The 9,199-nt window shown below is 44.4% G+C and overlaps 2 protein-coding genes across 15 annotated transcripts in view; one reads left to right on the top strand and one right to left on the bottom strand.

Annotated features, from left to right (window-relative positions):
• Positions 1-306: 306 nt before the first annotated feature.
• On the bottom strand, positions 307-7,063 carry SBDS (SBDS ribosome maturation factor). 2 transcript variants are annotated; one of them, XM_055292968.2, is made up of 5 exons: positions 6,660-7,063; positions 5,596-5,725; positions 4,620-4,820; positions 3,752-3,916; positions 307-1,109 (listed from the first exon to the last, which is right to left on the bottom strand). In XM_055292968.2, the coding sequence occupies exons 1-5, from the start codon at positions 6,785-6,787 to the stop codon at positions 981-983; spliced, it is 753 nt and encodes a 250-aa protein (XP_055148943.1). In that variant the 5' UTR covers positions 6,788-7,063; the 3' UTR covers positions 307-980. The 2 variants fall into 2 exon arrangements, with proteins under 2 accessions (XP_055148943.1, XP_063502496.1); XM_063646426.1 differs by lacking the exon at positions 307-1,109 and adding an exon at positions 1,910-2,140 and having other exon boundaries at positions 6,660-7,016.
• Positions 7,064-8,115: 1,052 nt separating this feature from the next.
• LOC129489808 (S-adenosyl-L-methionine-dependent tRNA 4-demethylwyosine synthase TYW1) overlaps positions 8,116-9,199 on the top strand; it is a 279,548-nt gene continuing 278,464 nt past the window's right edge. For 9 of the 13 annotated variants that reach the window (XM_055292950.2, XM_063646362.1, XM_063646355.1 and 6 more), the window contains exon 1: positions 8,185-8,347. In XM_055292950.2, coding sequence (XP_055148925.1) covers positions 8,344-8,347 — 4 coding nt within the window. In that variant the 5' untranslated portion in view covers positions 8,185-8,343. Of the gene's footprint in view, positions 8,348-9,199 lie in introns of all 13 variants that reach the window. The other 4 variants (XM_055292946.2, XM_063646354.1, XM_055292947.2 and 1 more) reach the window with 4 other exon arrangements.

The following is a 9,199-nucleotide window of genomic DNA, read 5'->3' as shown; positions in this document are numbered from 1 at the left end:
TGATCCGCCTGCCTCGGCCTCCCAAAGTGGTGGGATTACAAGTGTGAGTCACCTCCCCTGGCCTTGAAGTACATTTTTAAAAGCTTGCACCTTGTCCATTTATGTGTTTAAATACTAAAATAATACTTCAGTTATATCCCAAGTATTAGCAAAAAATTTTCAGGTGTTTACAAGTACAGGCCCTGTTCTAAGCACTCTTCATATTGATTTATTTAGTTCTCCTAACAACTCCCTAACCCTACCACAGACACGGGCAGAGAAAAGAAAGGGAGTTAGGAAGTTGTCTAGAAACACAAGCCATAGTTGTTTAATAAAAATAAGAGTGGTTTTATTGATTACATACAATTTTAGATACATTAATATATATTATAAACTTTAAGAATTAGAAATAAGTGACTTTCATTTTTTAACCAAGAATAATCTAAGTTATGGCAGCATGTTCAATGAAAATTATTTAAGTCCGGCACAATTTTTCTGTATCTATTTCTCAGATAATCAGGAACATCATCCAAGATTTACATTACGACACCATAATGACCCTCAGATCACAAGTTCCATTAAGTAGAGATGAAGCATCATATGTTTTCTTTTTCAGGAAAGACCCTCCTTTTGTCATATAGACATACCCCTAATAATCTTACTCTACTGTACAAATAACTTTGCACCCACAAGAGCTGCCTCAAGTTACTTTCATTTTGGAAAGCTATGAAGGCATGAGACAGAGTAGCAAAATGCCACTCTGGACTTTGCATCTTTGAGTTTCAATTTTGCTTTAGGATTTAGACCCCAGTTTATAATTAAAACCAAATCATTCCCACATTATTATACTTATGTAGGAAAGCCTTGCTGTGTCCACTGTTAACACAAAGATAGAAAATGTCAAATAGTTTGAGCAAGTATTTGGCAGACCACAGACATGAAACAGTGCCATCGGAAATGAAAACACTTTAGTGTTTTAGAGGTGAAGCGATTGATGGGTGTCATTCAAATTTCTCATCTCCTTCTTCCACATCTTTCAAATTGAGTACTTCCAAAGAACCTTTGCCTTTGGTTTCCTTTTTTATTAGCTCATCAATTTCTCGGAAGCAGCCCGGGTCAATCAGACATACCTGAAACATTTAACGTAGCAGTTTACCACATAAGGATGAGCAATACACAGAATAAACTCAGCTTTAACTTCCTTTGAGGCAAGCACAATGCTTTCCAGATCTCTCATAATACCACAGTTCTATGGTGCAATAGATAAGACAATGAGTAGGGCAGCACACTGGGTTCTAGTTCAGCCTCTGCCCTCAAGTATCCATGTAGCCCCCTGTGACAAGGCATTAATCCCTATGTTTAAACACTTATTCTGATTCTTCAGCTGTAAATGGAAGGGACAAACTAGAAAACTCTGATTCTTCCTATACTAAAATTTTGCATTACATTTTATAGCTCAATAAAGTCACCTCCACGTATGAAGGAGAAAAAGTAATGTGAAGACTTAGACACCATGTGTATGTTTTTAATTTTTTTTGAGAAAGAGTGCAGTGGTGTGATCTCGGCTCACTAAAGCCTCTGCCTCCCAGGTTCAAGTGATTCTCCTGCCTCAGCCTCCCAAGCTGGGATTACAGGCGCCCATCACCACACCTGGCTTATTTTTTGTATTTTTAGTAGAGACAAGGTTTCACCATGTTATCTGCTCGCCTCGGCCTCCCAAAGTGCTGGGATTACAGGCACGAGCCACTGTGCCTGGCCCATGTGTACAGTTTTGCAAAGATTTTAGAACTTCAAGTAGTGTCAGATGGGTTAGTTCACATCTACAGTGGATACTCACATACTCAACACTTCTCTACAGCTCATTTACTTTTAAAAAGAAGCTGCAGACCGGGCACGGTGGCTCACGCCTGTAATCCCAGCACTTTGGGAGGCCGAGGCGGGCAGATCACCTGAGGTCGGGAGTTTGAGACAAGCCTGACCAACATGGAGAGACCCCTGTCTCTACTAAAAATACAAAATTAGCTGGGCGAGGTGGCACGTGCCTGTAATCCCAGCTACTCGGGAGACTGAGGCAGGAGAATCGCTTGAACCCGGGAGGCAGAGGTTGCAGTAAGCTGAGATCACGCCATTGCACTCTAGCCTGGGCAACAAGAGTGAAACTCTGTCTCAAAAAAAAAAAAAAATAAATTAAAAAATAAATAAATACAAAAGCTGCAAAGCCTTGAAAACACGAATTTGTAGACAGCTGAATTTACATTGTGTTTGAAGCTGTGGGGTGAGGTCATAAGGACATAGTGGTTTCGCTGCTTCTTTAAAATGTTCTGTGTTTAGTGTCATCAGGTTCACACACTAATATCCTCTGGAAACACCCTCACAGATATACCCCAAATAATGCTTTATCAGGCTTCTAGGGATTCCTTTCCAGTCAAGCTGACACCTAAAATTACATCCACAATTCCACCCCTTATCAACTTGGCACCCAGACACATCTCTTTAAACCATTCTTAATTTTCAAATGAAGACAATAACAAGATCCTAGCTTTTCCTAACATGATGCAATTAACCAGACGCGACTATCCTGCATACAACTCAAAGAGTGCTAATGCTTTTGCCAGAATTCAGCTTTCAGAATTTCATCATTCAGGATTCAATCTTTTTTTTTTTTTGAGATGGAGTTTCACTCTTGTTGCCCAGGCTGGAGTGCAATGGTGCAATCTTGGCTCACCGCAACCTCTGCCTCCCAGGTTCAAGTGATTCTCCTGCTTCAGCCTCCCGAGTAGCTGGGAATTACAGGCATGTGCCACCACGCATGACTATTTTGTATTTTTAGTAGAGACAGGGTTTCTCCATGTTGGTCAGGCTGGTCTCGAACTCCCGACCTCAAGTGATCCACCTGCCTCGGCCTTCCAAAGTGTTGGGATTACAGGCGTGAGCCACTGCGCCCAGCCAGGATTCAATCTTTTGGAACTATGATTTTCAAGATATTAGAAGTTCAGGCTTTGGACTTAAAAGATTTTGACTTTTTTATTATTTCAACATTGAGACTGTGGCATTTGGGATTGTCTTTTAGGATTATGACCAGCACTGGAGTAAAGCACACAATTGAGCTATCTCTGAAAACGCAATGTAAATTTCCATAGCGTGCTTTGTACTAATTTCTCCAAAATTTTTAAGGTAGTTGGAATTATCAATCTTCCACTAAAATAGCAATTTTTAAGTGGCTTATTTTAAATAGTTGCTACATTTGCTAAAATCATGTATCTAAAACACTAACGCATAATATATGACAAAAATAAATGCTGGGAAAAAAATAAAATGATTTGTGGTAAACAAGGCTGACCAACCTTTAGTCTTAAGAAAATATCTGGCTGGGCATGGTGGCTCATGCCTGTAATCCCTGCACTTTGGGAGGCCAAGGCAGGTGGATCATGAGGTCAGGAGATCAAGACCATCCTGGCTAACATGGTGAAACCCCGTCTCTACTAAAAAGTATGAAAAATTAGCCAGGCATGGTGGTGGACGCCTGTAGTCCCAGCTACACGGGAGGCTGAGGCAGAAGAATGGCGTGAACCCAGGTGGCAAAGCTTGCAGTGAGCCGAGATTGCGCCACCGAGCTCCAGCCTGGGCAACAGAGCGAGACTCCATCTCAAACAAAAAAAAAAAAAAAGAAAAGAAAATATCTGTTTACAACGTCTAAATGTTTGCTACAAATTTATTACTAGAGAATACAATATTTAGGTAACATGAAGCAAAGAAAATATTTGACTCTTACAATTTCTAACTGTTGGCCATAATCTTCACTTTCTATGACCTTGATCAGTGGCTTGAGCTTTTCTTTCAGCTTCTTGCCTTCATTGACTGGAAGGATGAACCGAAGCCTCATGTGAGCACGTTCTATCTTCATTTTCTCTTTTAACTGCTTTATCACTTCCAAAGCCTACCAAGACAAAATCGAGAATGTAATACCTTCCACTATATTATTTCATAAGGTTTTCAAAAACAAAGTAGTTTCCATGTAGTTGGATTAGGTAATGGTTTCTTAGGTATAACATTAAAAACATAAGTGACCATTAAAAAAAAATAGAAAAATTGGACTTATCAACAAGAAAAGCTTTTGTGTTTCAAAAAACTATGAAGAAAGTGAAGGCCAGGTGTGGTGGCTCACGCCTGTAATCCCAGCACTTTGGGAGGCCAAGGTGGGTGCATCACAAGGTCAGGAATATGAGACCAGCCTGGCCAACATGGTGAAACCCCGTCTCTACTAAAAATACAAAAAAAAGAAAAATTAGCCGGGTGTGGTAGCACACGCCTGTAATCTCAGCTACTGAAGAGGCTGAGGCAAGAGAATCACTTGAATCGGGGAGGCAGAGTTTGTAATGAGCCAAGATCACGCCACTGCACTCCAGCCTGGGCAACAGAGTGCGACTCTGTCTCAAAAAAAAAAAAAAATTAGAAATGGGGCATCCCTCTGTTTCTCAGGCTATTTCCAGGCCTCAGGCAGTCCTCCCATCTTGGCTCCCAAAGTGCTAGGATTATGGGCGTGAACCATCGTGCCTGGCCCCAGACCCATTATTTTAATGATTTCTTCAGAGAAAACTGATTTCCATGGCTATATTTTGATGACATGAGAAACCACTCACCTGCTGTTTTGTACTCTTGTTGGTTTTCACTGAATAGTGGATGTCCTTCATGGCTCTCTCAATAAGGATCACGGTGTATGGTCTCTTTGTTTCAGGATTCACACATTTGTCTGCCACAATAGTTGCAATGTCCCTAAACATCTGCTCCAGTTGTGTATGTCTTTCTTTATCTGATACTTGAACTTCTCCTTTAGTCAAAATCTAAAAAAATGCCAACACATTTAAGAAATCACTATCTTTCTCTATCACACGCTATTTGTTAACTAACCACAAAAAGTGAGTAACTAGGGAGAAAATTAAATTTCATCCTCTCCAGCTATTAATATGTAAGTAATGGTTTGAGCTTTGCCCAAAAGATGCAAGAATCTTTTGGCTGGGCGCAGTGGCTCACACCTGTAATCCCAGCACTTTGGGTGGCTAAGGCGGGCCTATCACCTGAGGTCAGGAGTTTGAGACTAACCTGGCCAACATGGTGAAACCCCATCTCTACTAAAAATCCAAAAATTAGCTGGGCAGGGTGGTGGGCACCTGTAATTCCAGCTAACCTGGAAGCTGAGGCAAGACAATCGCTTGAACCCGGGAGGCAGAGGTTGCAGTGAGCTGAGTGCACTCCAGCCTGGGCAACAGAGCAAGACTCTGTCTCAAAAAAAAGAAAAAGGGTCTGAAAGATGAAATACTTGAAAACAAATTCAGTTTTCAAGTTTTCAGGTATACTACATCCTATAAATGAGGTAATTTATAGAAAAATGAGGTAATTTAGTAGAAAATCTGATTTCAGGAGGTTTTGACAAAAAAAAAACCACAAAAAACAAACAAACAAAACCACCAAGTTCTTCATTATTAGAAGTGACACTGTGCAGCTCACATTATTGCTTGGTTAGTCTTTCCTCCAGAAAAACAGCCTTTAATGTTTAGTATACCTACAGGTACGTTATAAATGGTTATTAGGGTTAGCTATGCTGCAGCTGTTACCCACCTGCTTACAGATTTCAGTTTGGTCATCTGTTCCAAACGCACTGATGAGATCTTCCTTCTTGGCAACCTGACCTTTAGAAACATTTACAAACACTGAGTGGGTCTGCAGAACTTCATCAAGGTCTTTTTCCCTTGTGAGGGCAGGAAAGAAAGTCCTATGTGAATATACTTGAAACTTGGACACGCATTTACATTTAAATACGAGATGGCAACAACATGAACGGCAAGACAACAAATCCCTCTGATGACCTTCAGTGTCGAGGGCGCGTTTTCTTTTTCTTCCCCCCCACCCCCGCCCCCAGATGGAATTTCACTGTTTTTGCCCAGGCTGGAGTGCAGTGGCGCGATCTCGGCTCACTGCAACCTCCGCCTCCCGGGTTCAAGTGATTCTCCTGCCTCAGCCTCCTGAGTAGCTGGGATTACAGGCATGCGCCACTACACCCGGCTAATTTTGTATTTTTAGTAGAGACGGGGTTTCATGTTGGCCAGGCTGGCCTCGAACTCCTGGCCTCAACTGATCTGCCCGTATCGGCCTGAGGGAACACTTTGAAAACTCAGAACCATATTTGCCTTACCATTTGCTCACTGGAGAAAAATGTCATGGGAGGACGTAAGAAACACAAGGGTGGGGTGGGGTGCAGACAGCTGCTGCCACGGAATGCCAGTCCCTAGATGGCAGCAGTGAAGACACTACGCACTTTAAACTGCTAGGGCTACTGAGATCTATGACACCAGATGTACCCACAACTATGACAGTATTCGGAAGACTAGGTTCTCAGCCACCATTATTCTAGGAAAAGGACCACAATTATGAGATTTCTTGGCTGCAGCTTTTATGACACCAACAAAACAAAACCCCAAACCAACAACCCAATCCGAACCAACCAAATAAGAAACCCTTGGCTAGGCGCAAGTTCGGACAGCGACGTCTCATGTTCACAGCAGGAATGTTCCATTTCCTCCCCGGCCAACACCCTAGCCTGGCCCATTCACTCGACTTGGGCAGAGACAGGCCGCCTCGGAGGTGACGGCTCAGGCCCAGGCCCGAGGGAGGGGACTACTCACACGCCGCTCCGCCAGCCGACGACCTTGTTTTTGTAGCAGGCGATTTCGAAGCGCTTCCCGGCGCGCTTCATCCGTACCACGGCCACATTGGTTAGGCGGATCTGGTTGGTGGGGGTGAAGATCGACATCGCGGCTGTTTAAAGACCTAGGAGCCGGCGAACCAGGACAGACCCGCGCCGCCCAGCCTGAAGGCCACCAGCGCCTCGCGGTAACGACCGGGCGGCGCGCAGCACTGACCCAACCGCAAGTGCGCGGCGCCGCGACTCACTAGCTTCAGGCAGCCGCCACAGTGCGTCTGGCAGCCTTACTGCGCAGGCGTCAGGTGGGGCAGAAGCCGGGAGGGGAAAAGTGAGCGACGTCGCCTGCGCATTGTGGCTTTTTACGCCATCTTTCCACGCCCCAAAAGGGAGGTGCTTTTCCTGACGTAATTTACTTTCGCCAATGAGCCGAGAGCTCTGACAGGATCCTCGCGGATGTTTAGTGACCGGGTTGAAACACAGCGTTGGCACCACCTCGTTCCGCGGAATTCAAGGGCCAGACCCACTTTATACTAGAAATATTTTTAATAATAGATTTTATAATAAATATTTTTATTTAATCATATTTTTATAATAGAAATATTTTAACATAAAATATAGACAAAAAATTGTAATGAACCTTCCATGTACCCATCACCCCGCTATCAACATTTTGCCATCCTTGTTTTATTCCTCTTTTTTCATTTTTTTTGTTGCTTTTTTATTTACACTTTTTTTTAAAAGTCAGTCTCACTCTGTCACCCAGGCTGGAGTGCAGTGGAACGGTCATGGCCCCACTGCAGCTTCGACTTCCTGGGCTCGAGCGATCTTCCAGCGTTAGCTTCCCAAGTAGCTGGGTCTACAGGTGTGAGCGGCCACGCCAAGCTAATTTAATTAAATAAATAATTTAAAAAAATTTTGTACAGACGAGGGCTCACTATATTGCTCAGGCTGGTCTCGAACTCCTGGGCTCAAGCTGTCCTCCCGCTTCGGCTTCCCAAAGTGCTGGGATTACAGGTTTGAGTCACAGCGCCCGGCCGGTTGGGGGTATTTTAAAGAAACCATCATACGGTTTCAGCATTAAATACTTCAGCCTACAGTCCTTAACAGATACACGCGACGAGATTAACTACAACTCCTTAATATCATCTAATAGCGAGTCCATCCTCGGGTTTCCCAAAAATAATGCCTTTCTACAGTCGGTTTATTCCAATTAAGATCCAAACAGGCCCACATAGCATTTCCCCCGCTCCCCACTCCTTTCCTCTTTTAATTTTCCCATGCCAATCATTTCTCTCTGGACCCGCCTTTTCCCAGCCTGAGCCAATCCAAACGGAGGCGGAAGCGCTCCGGCTTCATCGCCCGGAACTCTGGGCGGTGCTTATTTCTGGGCTCGCCCCCTTTCCCCTATGAGCCAATCGGAGCAGGGCCGAGAGCGCACCGGGCACTGGCTTCCTTTTCCAGAGCTCTGGGCTTCCCTCTGGGCCCACCTCTTCGTCCTCTGAACCAATCAGGACCGGCCTGCCAGTGTCATGGCTGTCCACAGGTCTGCAGGTACTCGGTACGCTGCTAACGCGGCGTGGTAGCTCGGTGCGTCTCGCCGTACCAATGCGAACCATCGGGCTATCAAGGTCCGAGATCCTAGTCTCCTGTCGGCTCTGAGGAGGATGGGTAAGGGCACCCGGCGGGCAAGGACCCTGGGGCGGCAGGGGAGGTAAACCTTTTACTGAGACCCTCTCCGGGCGGAGTGGCGTCCTCGGTCCCCTTCCTTCGGAGACCGTTGCACTTGACAGCACCGGATAGCCGCCGCTGAGAGCGAGGAGGACTGATCCTTACTTTTGACCTGGCTTTTGCCTTTTGAGGCTACGGGGTTAGACAGAAAACTACTCCTTCCACTTTACCCACGTGTATTAGGACTTTTGCACCTGTAAAGCCTGAATTTCAGGCTTCGACTTTTGAAATTGCTCCCAGGTTGAACGTTTGAAGCCAGGTCCCTGCATATCTCTCTTAAAAAAAAAAAAATGAGGCGTAAGGTCAGTTACTTGAGAATCTTTTACAAGTTTAACCGTGAGCTTTTGAAAGTACAATTAGTAAAAAGAGTACTTTTACTACTTAAGCTTTTTTTATGGAGCAAGCACAACAACACAAAATTAACTTAATTTCACATGAAGTATTTTTACTTTATGTTCCCTTCTGTTGCTTCTAAATGCTCATTTCGAAGTGAAGATACAATTTTATATTCTGTTTTTTCTTTGAGTTAGTGTTAACAGTATGATAATTTTATTACGTTACGACATAGTGTGTTATTTTTATTACAGTTGATTCCCCCCCCCCCCGCCCCCGAGATGGAGCCTTGCTCTGTCGCCCAGGCTGGAGTGCGGTGGCGCGATCTTGGCTCACTGCAACCTCTGCCTCCCAGGTTCAAGCAGTTCTCCTGCCTCAGCCTCCCGAGTAGCTGGGATTACAGGCGCGCGCCACCACGCCCGGCTAATTTTTGTATTTTTAGTAGAGGCGGGGTTTCAC

This window comes from Symphalangus syndactylus, chromosome 9 (assembly GCF_028878055.3).
Source record: "Symphalangus syndactylus isolate Jambi chromosome 9, NHGRI_mSymSyn1-v2.1_pri, whole genome shotgun sequence".
NCBI classification, from domain to species: Eukaryota; Metazoa; Chordata; class Mammalia; order Primates; family Hylobatidae; genus Symphalangus; species Symphalangus syndactylus.
The sequence above is the reverse complement of the archived record's forward strand: the minus strand, read 5'-3'. Positions and strand labels throughout refer to the sequence as shown.